The following is a 21,839-nucleotide window of genomic DNA, read 5'->3' on the forward strand; positions in this document are numbered from 1 at the left end:
CAGAATCCTCTGGTATTCAGAGTTAATATTATGCGTTTTGTATTGAGCTGAAAATAAACGCGATTTGTCCCGTACTTCAGCTACAATAAAAAAAAAGACAAAAAGCTGGAGTTATTCTGTGTCTTTGCTGCACAGCTGCCTCTTCTTCTCTCGTTCTCCCTCTCCTGCTGCTACTTCAATCATGAAACTGATCAATGATCAGCTGATCGGCGTTTCTGCCACAAGTCCCGTCTCTCTTGCTTGTTTATCTCCCGCTTTGCGCCAGAAAGAGGAAACTAGCAGAGGTCGTGTTAAACAGCAGAAGCGCCTTTAAACTTGATAAGCTGTTGTTAGAATTTATTTAATTCGGTGCAATTACTTTTTCATATAGGACCAAGTATGTTTGGATAGCTTTTTCCCCTTGAAAACTGCCGTTTAATATTAGACATTCTTGTCTAATATTAACATTTATTGATCTGAAACGTGTAAGTGTGACAAATATGGAACAAGATACGAAATCAGAAAGGAGGCAAATATTTTTTCACAGCGCTATAGTCTGTAAATGATCTTTTGGCTATAGTAGATCTTTGACTTGTTCCTTTTTTAATTGTTTGTTTAAAATAGTTTTCTCTAGGTTAAGGCGTACGGTCCAGGCCTACAGAGCAGTGGTCTGGCTGTTGGAAAACCCAGTGAACTCACAGTTGATGCCAAGCAAGGAGGAAAAGCTCCTCTGAAAATTATAGCCCAGGTATATCTGGCTTTGTATATGATCACAAATATGTTAAATATATTGTATGTACCGTATTTTTCGGACTATGAGTCGCACTTAAAATCCTTTAATTATCTCAAAAATCGACAGTGCGCCTTATGTATGAATTCTGGTTGTGCTTACTGACCTTGAACCGATTTTATGTAATACACGGCGCTTAAAAATCTGTCAAAAAATGTTTTAGTACGACTTTGGTAAGCTATGAAGTCGCACCGCTTGATGGATTGTCGGAGCATTACGGCTACGTAGTCAGGAGCCTGGCGGAGTGATACGTACTGTGCTGCAACATAATATTACTGTATTGTGTGTGGATCATGACCCCAAAATGCCACCTGTTAAGAGACATGCTGACGAAGCGGATTTCAAACTCAAGGCTGTCAGTCACGCAGTAGAACATGAGAATAGAGCAGCTGCGAGAGATTTCAACATGAATGAATCAATGGTACGGAAGTGGAGGAAGCAAGAAGAAAGAGTTGAGTAAAGTTTGACTTATCTGGCTGTTTTGTTTCGCTTAATGCGTTTTATAGTCCAGTGCGCCTCATGTATGAAACCAGACCTGTTCATCGACAGTGCGCCTTATGGTCCGAAAAATACAGTGTGTTAAATCTGATTGAACTATAATCCCTTGTCTTCTGCACAGGATGGTGAAGTCAATTCTGTGGATGTCCAGGTTAAGGATAATAGCAACAGCACATACACCTGCACCCCACGTAAGCCTGTGAAGCACACTGTGATGGTCTCCTGGGGAGACGCTAACATCCCTGAGAGTCCATTCAGGGTGAGTATGCACTCACACACTCTCTCACTTTCACTCTGGCATGCAAGGTTTGCCTTTTCTTCTCACTGAAAAGTCTCTTGAGTTTTGGTGTTTGTGCCCACAGATGAATATCAGAGCAGGCTGTCATCCAAACAAGGTGAAGGTCTCTGACCCTGGAGTGGCAAAGACGGGCCTGAAAGCCTTCCAGCCAACATACTTCACTGAAGGCGGGCTCTGCTGCAGATATTCCACTGGACATAGGCGAGCTTGACCTCAGCCAGCTGACAGCCCCTCTTACAACACCCTCAGGCCCAGAGGAGCCCTGCCTGCTGAAGATGCTGCGTAACGCTCACATTGGTGAGTGTCCGTCTGATAAGTGAGAAGTTTGCTAAACAATGAGACTCATCAGAATCCAAATACTTTATTAACCCTTAAGTAAAAGACAGAGGGGGAAAGTAATAAAAGTTAAAGCGTGGAGAAAGAAGCAGGAGCAACTGAAACGGGCTGCATGCACACACAAGAATAAGCGTTGTTAACATCTGTTTTGTCGGTCTGTCTTAGGAATCTCGTTTGTTCCCAGGGAGATTGGTGAGCACCTTGTTAACATCAAGAAGAACGCCCGTCATGTTCCCAGCAGCCCAACTGCTGTTATGATCAAGCAGTCAGGGATTGGTGACGTGTGCGTGTGCGTGGACCGTGGCTGACCAAAGCCAGGACTTTTCAGCCTTGAGAGTTCATCATTGATGCAGGTATATGCTCAGTGAAAGCATAAATACTGTGATATTTTTCTTTTTAAACATTCAAATAGAATATAATATGAGAATTTCGATGTGAAATTTAACCTTTAAGTGACTAGTACTTTGAGAACTGCCATCAATTACACAATGAAGTTCATTTACATACAGGTTCTTGTATTAGTAATGCTATATTGTACATAGAGACAGAATATGACATGAAGGGCTACTGACCACAGAAAAGTAAAAGGTAACTGGGCCTAAAGACTAACGGGAGAGAAACACGCTTTCTGTGATTCTATTTGTGCTTTTGTGGTAATCTTGGATATCTTAGGTTGTCTCATTACTGTCATATATGTCCTGTCATTAAAACACTGGCTTCTAACAACTAACAGTGTCTCGAAAATAATTTAATAAATAAACAAATAATATGGATGCATGACTTTTAACTTGTCTATTTTTTAGGCTGAACACTGCTGCTAATGTCACTTAGGTAAATGGTTTCAGGCTCTCCCCTCCTGAGTTTGACAAACGTTCAGGATCAGAAAATGTGTGACTCACAGGTGCTGTAGCGTATGGCCACAGCTTCACTCTGAGCTCCATCTCCATAGAGTGCAGACAGTGATATCTCATACTCCTTAAGACACAGGACAACAGTTTATTGAGATATTGTATTTTTTTTACTTCATAATATGTACCCCAACAATCCAATAGTTCTTCCCCACCTGTCTCAGGTCGCCTCCACTTAGTGAGGTAAGAAACATCATCATCAGCTGCAGCTTCCCAGCGCACTGTCATGTCACTGTCTGAGAAATTAGTTACCCTAAGGTCAGAAGGAGGAGGCACCTTCACTAGAAGATTCGTGCAAATTTGATATATTTGACTTCTCTGTTTTTTTTCTCTCTGAATTATTTTTGAAAAGGAAAAATAATAATTTGAATGTGAAGCAAAACATGTATGGTGCTCGGTAAAGATGACACACCGACCCACTCCTTTTTTGTTTTTGTTTTTTGTTTGAGAAAGTTTGTTTTCATATTAAATAGTGTCAGTGACGTCATTCTACCCGACTACCACAGGTAAAGAAAAGCCTGAATCTGTAGATCTTTTTCTTTTCTTTTTGTCTAAAACACAAGAAATAAAAAAGGCAAAAAAGCCAGGGAAACATAGGAAATAATGTTTTGTCAGGCAATGACTTGTTGGCACAAGAAGAGTGGTCGTTGGTAGCCATGACAACAAGGAGGTGTGTTTGTTGCTGGCAGGTAAATGAAAAAAAGCAAAGCAAAGAAAAAAAGTCAGGGGAAGCCCAGGCTACGAGGGGTCATCCCTTGGAATTTTCACTCCAAGATCGCCCGCCTGAACCTCCCCCTAGCAGGTGAACATACAGAGGGAAGTGAGCCGAGGGCTCGAACCCGGGCCTGTATGTTGCTAGCCTGCTAGCCCGCCACATGTGGCCACATGACGGGCGAAGAGAATGGGGCAAATTGTTCTATTTAAAGAGCACTACGCGCACATCGTGCGATCAGCCTTTTCCATTAGCTGGAGACCACACATTTTTGCACTCAAAAATAGCGGCGGGGCCTCAGTCTGTCTGTGGGGCATCGGGTATACCGGCCATTTGCCCGGTGGGCCGATGCTAATTTTGCCTTTTAAATGGCCCAATGTTTTGTTGTTGTTGTTGTTGTTGTTGTCTTTTTTTCCTAACTGTGTAAACAGTGAAAGGTGGCGGATTGGACAGATGCTGGCAGACGTGTAAAAAGAACTCAGTTGTTTGGTAGTGGCTATGGTGGAGCTTTCACACATTCAGTCAAATTAGCAAGTGGTGGAGGCCAGCAGGTGGATGGGGGAAAGGACTGGAGGTGGAGAGACGCAAGGCGGCCGACTGTCAGGTGAAATGAGCTTCAGGTAAGAAGTTATGACCTGCAGTCTATCTGGGTCAAACCAAGTTTAGGTGGAGTTTATTTTCCTTGTGCTAACTTTTTACAGTCAGTTACAATAACTCGTACTGTGTACTAGCTAGCATGATGGAGTTTCTGTACAGTTGGGTGGGTGCTATGATGTTACTGGTGAACTTTATTTTATTCATATGGTTAGTTAGTAGAGCCAACCGTGCCATAAAAAACAGAATCCTCTGGTATTCAGAGTTAATATTATGCGTTTTGTATTGAGCTGAAAATAAACGCGATTTGTCCCGTACTTCAGCTACAATAAAAAAAAAGACAAAAAGCTGGAGTTATTCTGTGTCTTTGCTGCACAGCTGCCTCTTCTTCTCTCGTTCTCCCTCTCCTGCTGCTACTTCAATCATGAAACTGATCAATGATCAGCTGATCGGCGTTTCTGCCACAAGTCCCGTCTCTCTTGCTTGTTTATCTCCCGCTTTGCGCCAGAAAGAGGAAACTAGCAGAGGTCGTGTTAAACAGCAGAAGCGCCTTTAAACTTGATAAGCTGTTGTTAGAATTTATTTAATTCGGTGCAATTACTTTTTCATATAGGACCAAGTATGTTTGGATAGCTTTTTCCCCTTGAAAACTGCCGTTTAATATTAGACATTCTTGTCTAATATTAACATTTATTGATCTGAAACGTGTAAGTGTGACAAATATGGAACAAGATACGAAATCAGAAAGGAGGCAAATATTTTTTCACAGCGCTATAGTCTGTAAATGATCTTTTGGCTATAGTAGATCTTTGACTTGTTCCTTTTTTAATTGTTTGTTTAAAATAGTTTTCTCTAGGTTAAGGCGTACGGTCCAGGCCTACAGAGCAGTGGTCTGGCTGTTGGAAAACCCAGTGAACTCACAGTTGATGCCAAGCAAGGAGGAAAAGCTCCTCTGAAAATTATAGCCCAGGTATATCTGGCTTTGTATATGATCACAAATATGTTAAATATATTGTATGTACCGTATTTTTCGGACTATGAGTCGCACTTAAAATCCTTTAATTATCTCTCAAAAATCGACAGTGCGCCTTATGTATGAATTCTGGTTGTGCTTATTGACCTTGAACCGATTTTATGTAATACACGGCGCTTAAAAATCTGTCAAAAAATGTTTTAGTACGACTTTGGTAAGCTATGAAGTCGCACCGCTTGATGGATTGTCGGAGCATTACGGCTACGTAGTCAGGAGCCTGGCGGAGTGATACGTACTGTGCTGCAACATAATATTACTGTATTGTGTGTGGATCATGACCCCAAAATGCCACCTGTTAAGAGACATGCTGACGAAGCGGATTTCAAACTCAAGGCTGTCAGTCACGCAGTAGAACATGAGAATAGAGCAGCTGCGAGAGATTTCAACATGAATGAATCAATGGTACGGAAGTGGAGGAAGCAAGAAGAAAGAGTTGAGTAAAGTTTGACTTATCTGGCTGTTTTGTTTCGCTTAATGCGTTTTATAGTCCAGTGCGCCTCATGTATGAAACCAGACCTGTTCATCGACAGTGCGCCTTATGGTCCGAAAAATACAGTGTGTTAAATCTGATTGAACTATAATCCCTTGTCTTCTGCACAGGATGGTGAAGTCAATTCTGTGGATGTCCAGGTTAAGGATAATAGCAACAGCACATACACCTGCACCCCACGTAAGCCTGTGAAGCACACTGTGATGGTCTCCTGGGGAGACGCTAACATCCCTGAGAGTCCATTCAGGGTGAGTATGCACTCACACACTCTCTCACTTTCACTCTGGCATGCAAGGTTTGCCTTTTCTTCTCACTGAAAAGTCTCTTGAGTTTTGGTGTTTGTGCCCACAGATGAATATCAGAGCAGGCTGTCATCCAAACAAGGTGAAGGTCTCTGACCCTGGAGTGGCAAAGACGGGCCTGAAAGCCTTCCAGCCAACATACTTCACTGAAGGCGGGCTCTGCTGCAGATATTCCACTGGACATAGGCGAGCTTGACCTCAGCCAGCTGACAGCCCCTCTTACAACACCCTCAGGCCCAGAGGAGCCCTGCCTGCTGAAGATGCTGCGTAACGCTCACATTGGTGAGTGTCCGTCTGATAAGTGAGAAGTTTGCTAAACAATGAGACTCATCAGAATCCAAATACTTTATTAACCCTTAAGTAAAAGACAGAGGGGGAAAGTAATAAAAGTTAAAGCGTGGAGAAAGAAGCAGGAGCAACTGAAACGGGCTGCATGCACACACAAGAATAAGCGTTGTTAACATCTGTTTTGTCGGTCTGTCTTAGGAATCTCGTTTGTTCCCGGGGAGATTGGTGAGCACCTTGTTAACATCAAGAAGAACGCCCGTCATGTTCCCAGCAGCCCAATTGCTGTTATGATCAAGCAGTCAGGGATTGGTGACGTGTGCGTGTGCGTGGACCGTGGCTGACCAAAGCCAGGACTTTTCAGCCTTGAGAGTTCATCATTGATGCAGGTATATGCTCAGTGAAAGCATAAATACTGTGATATTTTTCTTTTTAAACATTCAAATAGAATATAATATGAGAATTTCGATGTGAAATTTAACCTTTAAGTGACTAGTACTTTGAGAACTGCCATCAATTACACAATGAAGTTCATTTACATACAGGTTCTTGTATTAGTAATGCTATATTGTACATAGAGACAGAATATGACATGAAGGGCTACTGACCACAGAAAAGTAAAAGGTAACTGGGCCTAAAGACTAACGGGAGAGAAACACGCTTTCTGTGATTCTATTTGTGCTTTTGTGGTAATCTTGGATATCTTAGGTTGTCTCATTACTGTCATATATGTCCTGTCATTAAAACACTGGCTTCTAACAACTAACAGTGTCTCGAAAATAATTTAATAAATAAACAAATAATATGGATGCATGACTTTTAACTTGTCTATTTTTTAGGCTGAACACTGCTGCTAATGTCACTTAGGTAAATGGTTTCAGGCTCTCCCCTCCTGAGTTTGACAAACGTTCAGGATCAGAAAATGTGTGACTCACAGGTGCTGTAGCGTATGGCCACAGCTTCACTCTGAGCTCCATCTCCATAGAGTGCAGACAGTGATATCTCATACTCCTTAAGACACAGGACAACAGTTTATTGAGATATTGTATTTTTTTTACTTCATAATATGTACCCCAACAATCCAATAGTTCTTCCCCACCTGTCTCAGGTCGCCTCCACTTAGTGAGGTAAGAAACATCATCATCAGCTGCAGCTTCCCAGCGCACTGTCATGTCACTGTCTGAGAAATTAGTTACCCTAAGGTCAGAAGGAGGAGGCACCTTCACTAGAAGATTCGTGCAAATTTGATATATTTGACTTCTCTGTTTTTTTTCTCTCTGAATTATTTTTGAAAAGGAAAAATAATAATTTGAATGTGAAGCAAAACATGTATGGTGCTCGGTAAAGATGACACACCGACCCACTCCTTTTTTGTTTTTGTTTTTTGTTTGAGAAAGTTTGTTTTCATATTAAAGCAGTGTCAGTGACGTCATTCTACCCGACTACCACAGATAAAGAAAAGCCTGAATCTGTAGATCTTTTTCTTTTCTTTTTGTCTAAAACACAAGAAATAAAAAAGGCAAAAAAGCCAGGGAAACATAGGAAATAATGTTTTGTCAGGCAATGACTTGTTGGCACAAGAAGAGTGGTCGTTGGTAGCCATGACAACAAGGAGGTGTGTTTGTTGCTGGCAGGTAAATGAAAAAAAGCAAAGCAAAGAAAAAAAGTCAGGGGAAGCCCAGGCTACGAGGGGTCATCCCTTGGAATTTTCACTCCAAGATCGCCCGCCTGAACCTCCCCCTAGCAGGTGAACATACAGAGGGAAGTGAGCCGAGGGCTCGAACCCGGGCCTGTATGTTGCTAGCCTGCTAGCCCGCCACATGTGGCCACATGACGGGCGAAGAGAATGGGGCAAATTGTTCTATTTAAAGAGCACTACGCGCACATCGTGCGATCAGCCTTTTCCATTAGCTGGAGACCACACATTTTTGCACTCAAAAATAGCGGCGGGGCCTCAGTCTGTCTGTGGGGCATCGGGTATACCGGCCATTTGCCCGGTGGGCCGATGCTAATTTTGCCTTTTAAATGGCCCAATGTTTTGTTGTTGTTGTTGTTGTTGTTGTCTTTTTTTCCTAACTGTGTAAACAGTGAAAGGTGGCGGATTGGACAGATGCTGGCAGACGTGTAAAAATAACTCAGTTGTTTGGTAGTGGCTATGGTGGAGCTTTCACACATTCAGTCAAATTAGCAAGTGGTGGAGGCCAGCAGGTGGATGGGGGAAAGGACTGGAGGTGGAGAGACGCAAGGCGGCCGACTGTCAGGTGAAATGAGCTTCAGGTAAGAAGTTATGACCTGCAGTCTATCTGGGTCAAACCAAGTTTAGGTGGAGTTTATTTTCCTTGTGCTAACTTTTTACAGTCAGTTACAATAACTCGTACTGTGTACTAGCTAGCATGATGGAGTTTCTGTACAGTTGGGTGGGTGCTATGATGTTACTGGTGAACTTTATTTTATTCATATGGTTAGTTAGTAGAGCCAACCGTGCCATAAAAAACAGAATCCTCTGGTATTCAGAGTTAATATTATGCGTTTTGTATTGAGCTGAAAATAAACGCGATTTGTCCCGTACTTCAGCTACAATAAAAAAAGACAAAAAGCTGGAGTTATTCTGTGTCTTTGCTGCACAGCTGCCTCTTCTTCTCTCGTTCTCCCTCTCCTGCTGCTACTTCAATCATGAAACTGATCAATGATCAGCTGATCGGCGTTTCTGCCACAAGTCCCGTCTCTCTTGCTTGTTTATCTCCCGCTTTGCGCCAGAAAGAGGAAACTAGCAGAGGTCGTGTTAAACAGCAGAAGCGCCTTTAAACTTGATAAGCTGTTGTTAGAATTTATTTAATTCGGTGCAATTACTTTTTCATATAGGACCAAGTATGTTTGGATAGCTTTTTCCCCTTGAAAACTGCCGTTTAATATTAGACATTCTTGTCTAATATTAACATTTATTGATCTGAAACGTGTAAGTGTGACAAATATGGAACAAGATACGAAATCAGAAAGGAGGCAAATATTTTTTCACAGCGCTATAGTCTGTAAATGATCTTTTGGCTATAGTAGATCTTTGACTTGTTCCTTTTTTAATTGTTTGTTTAAAATAGTTTTCTCTAGGTTAAGGCGTACGGTCCAGGCCTACAGAGCAGTGGTCTGGCTGTTGGAAAACCCAGTGAACTCACAGTTGATGCCAAGCAAGGAGGAAAAGCTCCTCTGAAAATTATAGCCCAGGTATATCTGGCTTTGTATATGATCACAAATATGTTAAATATATTGTATGTACCGTATTTTTCGGACTATGAGTCGCACTTAAAATCCTTTAATTATCTCTCAAAAATCGACAGTGCGCCTTATGTATGAATTCTGGTTGTGCTTATTGACCTTGAACCGATTTTATGTAATACACGGCGCTTAAAAATCTGTCAAAAAATGTTTTAGTACGACTTTGGTAAGCTATGAAGTCGCACCGCTTGATGGATTGTCGGAGCATTACGGCTACGTAGTCAGGAGCCTGGCGGAGTGATACGTACTGTGCTGCAACATAATATTACTGTATTGTGTGTGGATCATGACCCCAAAATGCCACCTGTTAAGAGACATGCTGACGAAGCGGATTTCAAACTCAAGGCTGTCAGTCACGCAGTAGAACATGAGAATAGAGCAGCTGCGAGAGATTTCAACATGAATGAATCAATGGTACGGAAGTGGAGGAAGCAAGAAGAAAGAGTTGAGTAAAGTTTGACTTATCTGGCTGTTTTGTTTCGCTTAATGCGTTTTATAGTCCAGTGCGCCTCATGTATGAAACCAGACCTGTTCATCGACAGTGCGCCTTATGGTCCGAAAAATACAGTGTGTTAAATCTGATTGAACTATAATCCCTTGTCTTCTGCACAGGATGGTGAAGTCAATTCTGTGGATGTCCAGGTTAAGGATAATAGCAACAGCACATACACCTGCACCCCACGTAAGCCTGTGAAGCACACTGTGATGGTCTCCTGGGGAGACGCTAACATCCCTGAGAGTCCATTCAGGGTGAGTATGCACTCACACACTCTCTCACTTTCACTCTGGCATGCAAGGTTTGCCTTTTCTTCTCACTGAAAAGTCTCTTGAGTTTTGGTGTTTGTGCCCACAGATGAATATCAGAGCAGGCTGTCATCCAAACAAGGTGAAGGTCTCTGACCCTGGAGTGGCAAAGACGGGCCTGAAAGCCTTCCAGCCAACATACTTCACTGAAGGCGGGCTCTGCTGCAGATATTCCACTGGACATAGGCGAGCTTGACCTCAGCCAGCTGACAGCCCCTCTTACAACACCCTCAGGCCCAGAGGAGCCCTGCCTGCTGAAGATGCTGCGTAACGCTCACATTGGTGAGTGTCCGTCTGATAAGTGAGAAGTTTGCTAAACAATGAGACTCATCAGAATCCAAATACTTTATTAACCCTTAAGTAAAAGACAGAGGGGGAAAGTAATAAAAGTTAAAGCGTGGAGAAAGAAGCAGGAGCAACTGAAACGGGCTGCATGCACACACAAGAATAAGCGTTGTTAACATCTGTTTTGTCGGTCTGTCTTAGGAATCTCGTTTGTTCCCAGGGAGATTGGTGAGCACCTTGTTAACATCAAGAAGAACGCCCGTCATGTTCCCAGCAGCCCAATTGCTGTTATGATCAAGCAGTCAGGGATTGGTGACGTGTGCGTGTGCGTGGACCGTGGCTGACCAAAGCCAGGACTTTTCAGCCTTGAGAGTTCATCATTGATGCAGGTATATGCTCAGTGAAAGCATAAATACTGTGATATTTTTCTTTTTAAACATTCAAATAGAATATAATATGAGAATTTCGATGTGAAATTTAACCTTTAAGTGACTAGTACTTTGAGAACTGCCATCAATTACACAATGAAGTTCATTTACATACAGGTTCTTGTATTAGTAATGCTATATTGTACATAGAGACAGAATATGACATGAAGGGCTACTGACCACAGAAAAGTAAAAGGTAACTGGGCCTAAAGACTAACGGGAGAGAAACACGCTTTCTGTGATTCTATTTGTGTTTTTGTGCTAATCTTGGATATCTTAGGTTGTCTCATTACTGTCATATATGTCCTGTCATTAAAACACTGGCTTCTAACAACTAACAGTGTCTCGAAAATAATTTAATAAATAAACAAATAATATGGATGCATGACTTTTAACTTGTCTATTTTTTAGGCTGAACACTGCTGCTAATGTCACTTAGGTAAATGGTTTCAGGCTCTCCCCTCCTGAGTTTGACAAACGTTCAGGATCAGAAAATGTGTGACTCACAGGTGCTGTAGCGTATGGCCACAGCTTCACTCTGAGCTCCATCTCCATAGAGTGCAGACAGTGATATCTCATACTCCTTAAGACACAGGACAACAGTTTATTGAGATATTGTATTTTTTTTACTTCATAATATGTACTCCAACAATCCAATAGTTCTTCCCCACCTGTCTCAGGTCGCCTCCACTTAGTGAGGTAAGAAACATCATCATCAGCTGCAGCTTCCCAGCGCACTGTCATGTCACTGTCTGAGAAATTAGTTACCCTAAGGTCAGAAGGAGGAGGCACCTTCACTAGAAGATTCGTGCAAATTTGATATATTTGACTTCTCTGTTTTTTTTCTCTCTGAATTATTTTTGAAAAGGAAAAATAATAATTTGAATGTGAAGCAAAACATGTATGGTGCTCGGTAAAGATGACACACCGACCCACTCCTTTTTTGTTTTTGTTTTTTGTTTGAGAAAGTTTGTTTTCATATTAAATAGTGTCAGTGACGTCATTCTACCCGACTACCACAGGTAAAGAAAAGCCTGAATCTGTAGATCTTTTTCTTTTCTTTTTGTCTAAAACACAAGAAATAAAAAAGGCAAAAAAGCCAGGGAAACATAGGAAATAATGTTTTGTCAGGCAATGACTTGTTGGCACAAGAAGAGTGGTCGTTGGTAGCCATGACAACAAGGAGGTGTGTTTGTTGCTGGCAGGTAAATGAAAAAAAGCAAAGCAAAGAAAAAAAAGTCAGGGGAAGCCCAGGGGTCATCCCTTGGAATTTTCACTCCAAGATCGCCCGCCTGGACCTCCCCCTAGCAGGTGAACATACAGAGGGAAGTGAGCCGAGGGCTCGAACCCGGGCCTGTATGTTGCTAGCCTGCTAGCCCGCCACATGTGGCCACATGACGGGCGAAGAGAATGGGGCAAATTGTTCTATTTAAAGAGCACTACGCGCACATCGTGCGATCAGCCTTTTCCATTAGCTGGAGACCACACATTTTTGCACTCAAAAATAGCGGCGGGGCCTCAGTCTGTCTGTGGGGCATCGGGTATACCGGCCATTTGCCCGGTGGGCCATGCTAATTTTGCCTTTTAAATGGCCCAATGTTTTGTTGTTGTTGTTGTTGTCTTTTTTTCCTAACTGTGTAAACAGTGAAAGGTGGCGGATTGGACAGATGCTGGCAGACGTGTAAAAATAACTCAGTTGTTTGGTAGTGGCTATGGTGGAGCTTTCACACATTCAGTCAAATTAGCAAGTGGTGGAGGCCAGCAGGTGGATGGGGGAAAGGACTGGAGGTGGAGAGACGCAAGGCGGCCGCCAGTCCGACTGTCAGGTGAAATGAGCTTCAGGTAAGAAGTTATGACCTGCAGTCTATCTGGGTCAAACCAAGTTTAGGTGGAGTTTATTTTCCTTGTGCTAACTTTTTACAGTCAGTTACAATAACTCGTACTGTGTACTAGCTAGCATGATGGAGTTTCTGTACAGTTGGGTGGGTGCTATGATGTTACTGGTGAACTTTATTTTATTCATATGGTTAGTTAGTAGAGCCAACCGTGCCATAAAAAACGGAATCCTCTGGTATTCAGAGTTAATATTATGCGTTTTGTATTGAGCTGAAAATAAACGCGATTTGTCCCGTACTTCAGCTACAATAAAAAAAGACAAAAAGCTGGAGTTATTCTGTGTCTTTGCTGCACAGCTGCCTCTTCTTCTCTCGTTCTCCCTCTCCTGCTGCTACTTCAATCATGAAACTGATCAATGATCAGCTGATCGGCGTTTCTGCCACAAGTCCCGTCTCTCTTGCTTGTTTATCTCCCGCTTTGCGCCAGAAAGAGGAAACTAGCAGAGGTCGTGTTAAACAGCAGAAGCGCCTTTAAACTTGATAAGCTGTTGTTAGAATTTATTTAATATCACTTTCTAGTAACAGCTGATGTTTGTTGGAGCCACAGCTGTAAAAGCTGCTGGCCATGATATCGGTTTGGTTATCTGGTGAGAGGGAAACATGAAGATGAAACCAGGAGATGTCCTTACTGAATCATCAGCGCTGAACAGGTGATGGAGAAACAGGTTTTACCTTTTAGGTGACATGAATGGGTTGAAGGAAAGCCATGAACTGTTTCTGAGAGACAACTTACACCTTTTCTATATAGCTGACAGCTGGTAACTGTGCAGGGGCGGGTCTAGCAAAGTTTTGCCATGGGGCCAGGTAGAGCATTAACAGGGAAAGGGGGCACAAAGAAATACTTTTCTTTCTTATTCTCATTTAAAATTTCTAGCTTTCAACAAATAATTATCCGAATCTTACAACCAAAGTTTTCATCCGATGTCAAATTTATAGAAATCCATTATTGTACATAGTAAGTTTTTTTCAGGGTCCCAACATAATTTCTTCAGAAGAAAGTACTGTACATGATGCCAGTATTTTCCCACATTTTCTAGATACTGTACTAGTACTTTGTGTAAAATGCCATCGAAAAGTCAGTTAAGTTTTATTCTTTCTCACCTGTCTTTCTGTCTCCTTTCACTTTTAAAAGGTTGCCATGTTAGAAAAAATATTTTGCCCTGCCATGCTGTTTATTGATGTGGTAAATAAATAGTTTATGAAAATATCACTAAATCTGTCATTTATTATTTTTAATATTCAGTAATGGTCATGTCTCACCTCTAGTCTTCTCTGTCTTAATTTCAGGTTTCCACCATATGTTGTAGATAGTTCAGGAAGTTAACTCAACCAAGCAGTCTTTGGGTTTCGGCTAAGTACTGCTTAGAATACCAGAATAGGGAGGATGGTGTAGGTTTAAGTTTATTAGATTGATACATATGTACCAACAAGACAGTGTACATCACTGTCACAACGACGTTTGTTTTCATTCAAAGGCTTTATGGTTTTTCCTATAATACCTGGTGTGCCGGTCTCTAGTCAAAATGCCCGGGCTGATTTTTTGTCCCAGTCCAGCCCTGCCTAAAATTAATGTATATTTATTAGGGAAAAAAACATAGATTTTTCCATGTGACAGTGAGAACATTGAGCTTAACAAGTAAGGTCCAGTTATTTGTTTTAACAAACATTTCTGGCACATCCTCCACATCCTAACACCAAGACTTTAATATTTGAGACTGCTGTTAAGCAGGTCAAGTCAGAAATGAAATTTCATGCTCATCTGAGGCTACAGATATACAAAACCCAATTTACTTCACACCAGCTCATTTCTCATATGTAGGAAAAGGTAAGTTCATTAAATGAAACTTAAAGGCTCTTTGGCTCACGTCTTCATCTGGATGGTACAGCATAACCAGGTTAAGACAAATGCGTCATCTCTACAAAATATATTTGTGAGTGTTTTTCAGTGTTTTCAATTATTTGTTTTAATTTTATTTTTCATTGTTCACTGTGGCCTGGTAAACATTTTATCAATATATATTTCACAAGGCCATCGTTAAATATTTACAAGAAATCAGGCATTATACAGTGTGTAAACCTCAATCCAGTGTGATTTGGATGCTCACCAGAAAATGTAGCCAGATATCAGCTGGGTTTAGATACATTTCAGATAAGATAACCTTTGTTAGTCCCAGAGTTGGGGAAATTCAAATTATTACTGTAGCAGAGTACACAAGGCAGGAACAAATGAACACATGCAGCATACCTGACATCAATAATGCTATGCAAAAATAGAAGAAATATAGACTAAGAAATAGATATGTACTTATATATTTAAGTCTATATATCTATATCCATCTATCTATATATATCTGTATCATTGATCTGTATACATACATGTACATATATATGATGCAATAATACAGATTACTATTAGAAGAAGAATGAAACATTTCATAGTGCAGTGTTTGGGTGTTAATAGTAGCAGGTATTTAGTATTGCACACTGATATATGTAAAGAGCCCAGTGTGTGTGCATATGTGGTGTACATTCACTGCTGTTGTGCAGTGTACAATTTGACAACAGCTAGAGGGAAAGGCCTCCAAAATGTCCCCTTTGCACACCGTGGGTGCAGCAGCCTGTCACTGGAGGGACTGCTTAGTGTTGTCAGAGTGACCTGTATGGGGTGGGAGCTGTTATCTGACAGAGATAACTACCTCCACTGGGTCAAGAGGGCATCCCAGAACAGAGCTAGTTTTCGTGATCAACCTTTTCAGTTTCTTCCTGTCCCCAGCAGACCACACTATAAAACATGGACAATACCACCAAAGAGTCCTAGAAGGTCTTCAGGAGCTCTCCCTGCTCCCTTCCAAAAGACTTCTCTGTTGCAAATACAACCGTCTCGTCTCTATCCTTTTGTGTACATGGACTCTCTGTTGTTACTCCAGATCAGTTTATTGGTCAGATCACTTATATGAGTCAGCTATCTTAATGCCCATTCTCTGGATGTTCACTGGTGTAGGTGGAGTCCACTACCTGCTCCTTGGTTTTCGGAGTGTTGATCTGGAAGTGGTTCTGCTGGCACCAGTTGGAAAAAGTCCTCAGTCAGTTTCTCTGTATTCCCTGTTGTCCTGTTGTCAGTAAAGTACACAATGAGGAGATGCTGTCATTGCCCACTCATTGTTTCAAAATAGAGATAGCCTACATAGTTCATACATATGAGAGACTGTTATGAGTCAATTAGGAGAAAGCGTTAAATGAGCTGTGGGCCACTGCTGGCACTGTCATCACATTGGAGGGTCACTTTAGTTTTCAAGTAGTATAAAAACAAACAAGAAAAACCCCACAAATATTTCAGAAAATGTAGTGTTTTGTTTGTTTGTCACTGAATAGTGTTGGAATAAAGTGTGAAAATTGTGAAGGATTAAAATATTCCAAGAGCTCAAATTACTTCACCAAAACATGTTTCAATCATATTTTATCAACACAAATTTCACAGGTTTATTGAATATGAATAACTCGTGTAATTCAACTCAATTGTTCGAGCTCGTGCCAAAGCAAAACATCTGTGTGCAACCAATGTCGACTATTAACGGTTGGCGCCGCTTTGGAAGCAGAAACTGTTGGTTTGAAAGCCTTTAGTGTCTCCTTGTGGCGGGACTCTTATACTGCACTGCAAGATGTCGAGCAGTGTCAGCCGTATGCTAGAAAGTGATACATTAAAATTTCTGGGGTCACCATGAAGAGCTTACGTCCTTTCTTGGTCAGTGTGTAAAATGTGGCACAGCAGAATGAAGAATACTGATGGGCAGGGCTGGACTGGGACAAAAAAATCAGCCCGGGCATTTTGACTAGAGACCGGCCCACCAGGTATTATAGGAAAAACCATAAAGCCTTTGAATGAAAACAAACGTCGTTGTGACAGTGATGTACACTGTCTTGTTGGTACATATGTATCAATCTAATAAACTTAAACCTACACCATCCTCCCTATTCTGGTATTCTAAGCAGTACTTAGCCGAAACCCAAAGACTGCTTGGTTGAGTTAACTTCCTGAACTATCTACAACATATGGTGGAAACCTGAAATTAAGACAGAGAAGACTAGAGGTGAGACATGACCATTACTGAATATTAAAAATAATAAATGACAGATTTAGTGATATTTTCATAAACTATTTATTTACCACATCAATAAACAGCATGGCAGGGCAAAATATTTTTTTCTAACATGGCAACCTTTTAAAAGTGAAAGGAGACAGAAAGACAGGTGAGAAAGAATAAAACTTAACTGACTTTTTGATGGCATTTTACACAAAGTACTAGTACAGTATCTAGAAAATGTGGGAAAATACTGGCATCATGTACAGTACTTTCTTCTGAAGAAATTATGTTGGGACCCTGAAAAAAACTTACTATGTACAATAATGGATTTCTATAAATTTGACATCGGATGAAAACTTTGGTTGTAAGATTCGGATAATTATTTGTTGAAAGCTAGAAATTTTAAATGAGAATAATCTGTTCAGCGCTGATGATTCAGTAAGGACATCTCCTGGTTTCATCTTCATGTTTCCCTCTCACCAGATAACCAAACCGATATCATGACCAGCAGCTTTTACAGCTGCGGCTCCAACAAACATCAGCTGATACTAGAAAGTGATATTAAATAAATTCTAACAACAGCTTATCAAGTTTAAAGGCGCTTCTGCTGTTTAACACGACCTCTGCTAGTTTCCTCTTTCTGGCGCAAAGCGGGAGATAAACAAGCAAGAGAGACGGGACTTGCAGCAGAAACGCCGATCAGCTGATCATTGATCAGTTTCATGATTGAAGTAGCAGCAGGAGAGGGAGAACGAGAGAAGAAGAGGCAGCTGTGCAGCAAAGACACAGAATAACTCCAGCTTTGTGTCTTTTTTTTATTGTAGCTGAAGTACCCAAAGTGTCGGCTGTAGCCCCCTGGGTGGGGTCACGTAATAATAGAAATTCTGTTTGAAATTACTTACAAGTTTGCACAGATACATGTTTAAATAAATGTATTTTATTTATATAAAAAGTGAGTTAAAAATTAAAAAAATGGAGATGGTTAAGATTGTGATGTTTCTCTTTACTCTGACCTACATTTACTGCTCTTGTAGTAAAATATGTGTCTCAATGATTGGACTTAACACTTTGCACATGACTCGGTAGCATTAGCGCTTTATACCGACCAGCCTGTGTTGTTTGCTTTTTGAATAAATTTTCAAGGAAAAGCATCAGTCTCTCTTGTATTGATTGCAGATTGGGTAGGTCCTTGCAGATTCTCTGGTTTTTAAGTGGACTTTTTATGTTTTAAAAATGGAGTTCATCATTTGGTTTTCTCTTACATATTTACACTGACCTGCTTACTATTGCTCAGGTTATCTGTTGGGAAAATCTGCTAATAGACTGGTTGTCTTTTAAAAGATCCTGGGAACTTCTGCAACTTCATGTAACGGTAAAAAGTGTGACAACCAACCCCAGTCTACCCCATACAAATGTGTTTTTTTTTTTAAAGATATGTAATTAATTAATTATTGGGATGTTTTTACTTTTTTTTTTTTTTAATGCACAAGAGTCCATGAAATGCTTTTAGCTAATGCAGCATTACATGTCATTATTAAAAACCAAAATGCAGGCGAATAATATAACAATGGGTAGTCTGCTAGAGATTCAATAAAATAAGACAGGCGCACACATTTATAGCTTGGTATGTGAACGCAGAACAAAGAGGAAGTGGCACCTACCTGGCAAACTAGAAAGAATGAGTCTTGTTAAGGATAACCTTTTGCTCAGGGGGAAATTAGTATTTTATGACAGCACCCAATCCAAAATGCCTTCTGGGATGTTTATTCAAACTGTGGTGTATTTACCACAGAATATAAAAATCTCCTATATTCTTCAAAATCAAAAAGTCCAGGTTACAACTCACAAATAAAAAATTAAAAACTAAATAAGTCAACATGTATAAAGACAATAAAAAGTTCAAAATCGAATCTTACCCAACCCAGCACTGCTGGATGAGCGCATGAACAGCAGGCATGTAACTTGAATAGCTCTAATGTATTTCTACTTGATCTAAGTAGGTCTAGGTCATGCTATTTTCAGTTTTGGCTGTATTTTGTTGAAAAAATTGTTCTTTTCACTCCATACTAATTATTTGAGCTTTCCTTACTTGTTATTTTGCAGATAAACTGCATTGTCATACATACAGCGACGCAGGGATATATAATCATTTAAACTCATCAAAAGCAAACAGCAACAGCAAATTCAAAAGCCCATGAGCCACGCATCCGAGTCCCAGTTATATATAGTTTAGCATTTTAAAAGCTTTCTCTTTTGATAAACATGGTGGTGATTTTAGTTTGTGGCAGCAGCTAAAGCTTGGCTGAAGCAGACAGTGAGACTGGAAAAGAAAAAAAAAAATCAAGACGTTGCAGTGATCCAGGGAAAGTAAACCTGAATGAAACGCTCTGGTGGGATCCTAAGTGAGCTGTGCATAAATAAATCCCTGTAAACCTCAACAGACTGACCCTTTTTTAAATCCATGCTTGACTGCAAGCGTTTATTTAACACGTTCCCGTCTGCTTAAATAAAGTTGGGTTTTTTTGTTTATTATTCGGCCTGTCATTGCTCACAGTTGAGGTAAAGACGGTTAATGAAATACCGACTGTTATTTGTCCGCGAGGAAGTAGCTAATCCCCTGCTGACCTCTCTGTGCTGCAGACCGTGCGGAAGCGCTGCTCGGTGTAGCACCTGTGAGCCTCAGGACCTCCGTATCTGGCATCCATTAATTTAGCTTTTTAGTTTTAGGATGGAGGAGCTGAGGTGCAGCTCCCCTGTGCTTAAGTTGGACCTGAACAACTTCGACTCTCCCGGAGCAGAGAGCAACCGACACGTCTTAACGAACTCTCGCTCGCTTGAGTCTTGCGCTCGGCTGGGTGTAAAACCGGTTCAGCTTTTAATTAAATCTCTAAACGACTTCACTGCTGAGCAACAGGACACGCCGTTTGAGACAATGAGAGTCATGCATGAATCTTATGAAAAGGAGAGGCTGAAGACTTTACAAAAGTGCGGCCAGGAACGGCGGAGGATTATCCAGGCGGCCGGGGACAGGCGGCCATGCAGCAGTAAAGCCTCGGGCTTGGAGGTGTTGCCTGACACCAGACTGGAAGAGCGCTCAACAGAAATGCCCTATGCAGATCTCTGCTCTGAAGAGAAGGCTGTTAGCAGGTCCTCCTGCTCTGCTCCTAGTAAAAGGGATCCAGAGAGGAGCACATTGTGCAGCTTCAACCTGGGAGACCTCATACACTCCCCAGCTACCGAGAAGAAGCTGAAGAGGCTCACCAAGAGCATCCAAAAGCAGATGTGTGTCACAGTATCGGAGAGAGACCAGAAGATAGCTGCTCTGATGCTGGTGAAGCATGAGGAGGAACAGGCTCGTTTGAAGCTCAGCCAGCAGGAGGAATGGGAGCGACAGGAGGCCCGCAGGCAGGAGGAGGCCCAGCAAGTTCAGGCAGAAAAAAAGAGGAGGAAGAAGCTGAAACGGAGTATGAAACGCTGGAACGAGGAGCTGGAGGCCCGCAGGAGGCTGAGGGAGCATCGAGAAAAAGAGAAAGCAGAACAGCTTAAGCAGGAGGTGCTGCTGCAAGAAGACCGATGGAGAAGGCTAAAAGAGGAGGTGGAAGTGTACCGCAGGGCAAAGATGGAGGGTACACAGGAGGAGGCGGAAGAGCGCAAACGCTACCAGGAGAAGCTGCTGACCGAGAAGGAGGAGGCGGGGAAGAGGGAGCGAGAGAGGGAGAGACAGGTGGCAGCGGAGAAGGAGGAGAAGGTCCTGAGGAGCAAGATGCTGAAGGAGAAGGAGGAGCGGAAGAGGCTGCAGGAGGAAAACCATAAAGAGCTGCTGAGACACATCTTGCTGAAACACCAGGTTGAGCTGCAGGGGGAGGAAGAGGAGGCGCAGAGGAGGAGCACACTGGAGAAGAAGTTGCAGCGCTCCTGCCAAAGGCGTGCCAAGTCTGTAGAGGCACGACTCGAAGAGCTTCGGGAGCGGGCTGCCCGGGAGGAGGAGATGAGTCAAAGAGTGCAGCTGAGGGCCGAGCTGCAGAGCGTCCAGCAGCTCACACACAAGCAGATCCTGGTCCAGCTGAGCCAGAGACGCATGGAGAGAGCCGCCCTGCACGCCTCAGCGCAGCACAGACGCAGAGCTCAGAAAACCCGGCAGAACAACAAACACAGGCAGCTCTGCCACCAGAGGCTCAGAGAGGAACTACAGAGAGAGGAGGAGGCGGCGAGGAGAGTCAGAGAGAGCCGCATTTCCACAAAGGAGCAGAAGAGGGAGCAGCTGAGAAGGCAGCGAGAGCAGATACAGGAGGAGGCACAGAGGCTGGCTCGGGCCTCCTTTCACATGAGGGAGAGAGTGAGGCAGCAGACGCACAGCCGGACCTTTGATCAGATGGCGCTTGAGGCTCAGCTGACTGCGTCTTTAAACCGCATGAATCTGTGAACTCTATTCAGACTCTGTTTTGCACCTGTACACTCACCCAGAGCTGCTTAGAAAAGGATCTGCAGTCAAATAATAGCTCCAGAGACTTGCAGAAATACTGAGACACATCACTGTTCTCTGCACTTTGAATGTAAATGAATTTAAATCCATTATAAATGGTCCCCGAGATGCAAGGGCCCTTGAACATCATATCAGAGCTGTTCTTAAAAATCATTTTTGGCCATTGTAATGACAGACACATGAACATTTGGTGATTTTAATAATCCAAAAAGTCAACTTTTTATTTGATAGAGTGCAGTAGCTGGGATACAGTTTCAAAGACTTCCAAACGGTTTCATTTCATTTTATTTAGTTGAGGTTAACTGCTTAGATCAGCAAGACCTCTGAGTGACCTCCTGTCAGGGTAAACTTTACAGGCACCATTGTT

General features: G+C 42.0%; 1 protein-coding gene across 1 annotated transcript; it reads left to right on the forward strand.

Annotated features, from left to right (window-relative positions):
* Nucleotides 1-19,195: 19,195 nt before the first annotated feature.
* Nucleotides 19,196-21,833, forward strand: LOC146655836 (uncharacterized). The gene has a single exon (XM_085428498.1). The coding sequence runs from the start codon at nucleotides 19,718-19,720 to the stop codon at nucleotides 21,410-21,412; it is 1,695 nt and encodes a 564-aa protein (XP_085284624.1). The 5' UTR covers nucleotides 19,196-19,717; the 3' UTR covers nucleotides 21,413-21,833.
* The last annotated feature ends 6 nt before the right edge of the window (nucleotides 21,834-21,839 follow it).

The sequence above is a fragment of the Rhamphochromis longiceps genome, linkage group LG13 (assembly GCF_057381845.1).
Source record: "Rhamphochromis longiceps isolate RC_006_pf linkage group LG13, R_longiceps_female_GT1.1, whole genome shotgun sequence".
Classification (NCBI taxonomy): Eukaryota; Metazoa; Chordata; class Actinopteri; order Cichliformes; family Cichlidae; genus Rhamphochromis; species Rhamphochromis longiceps.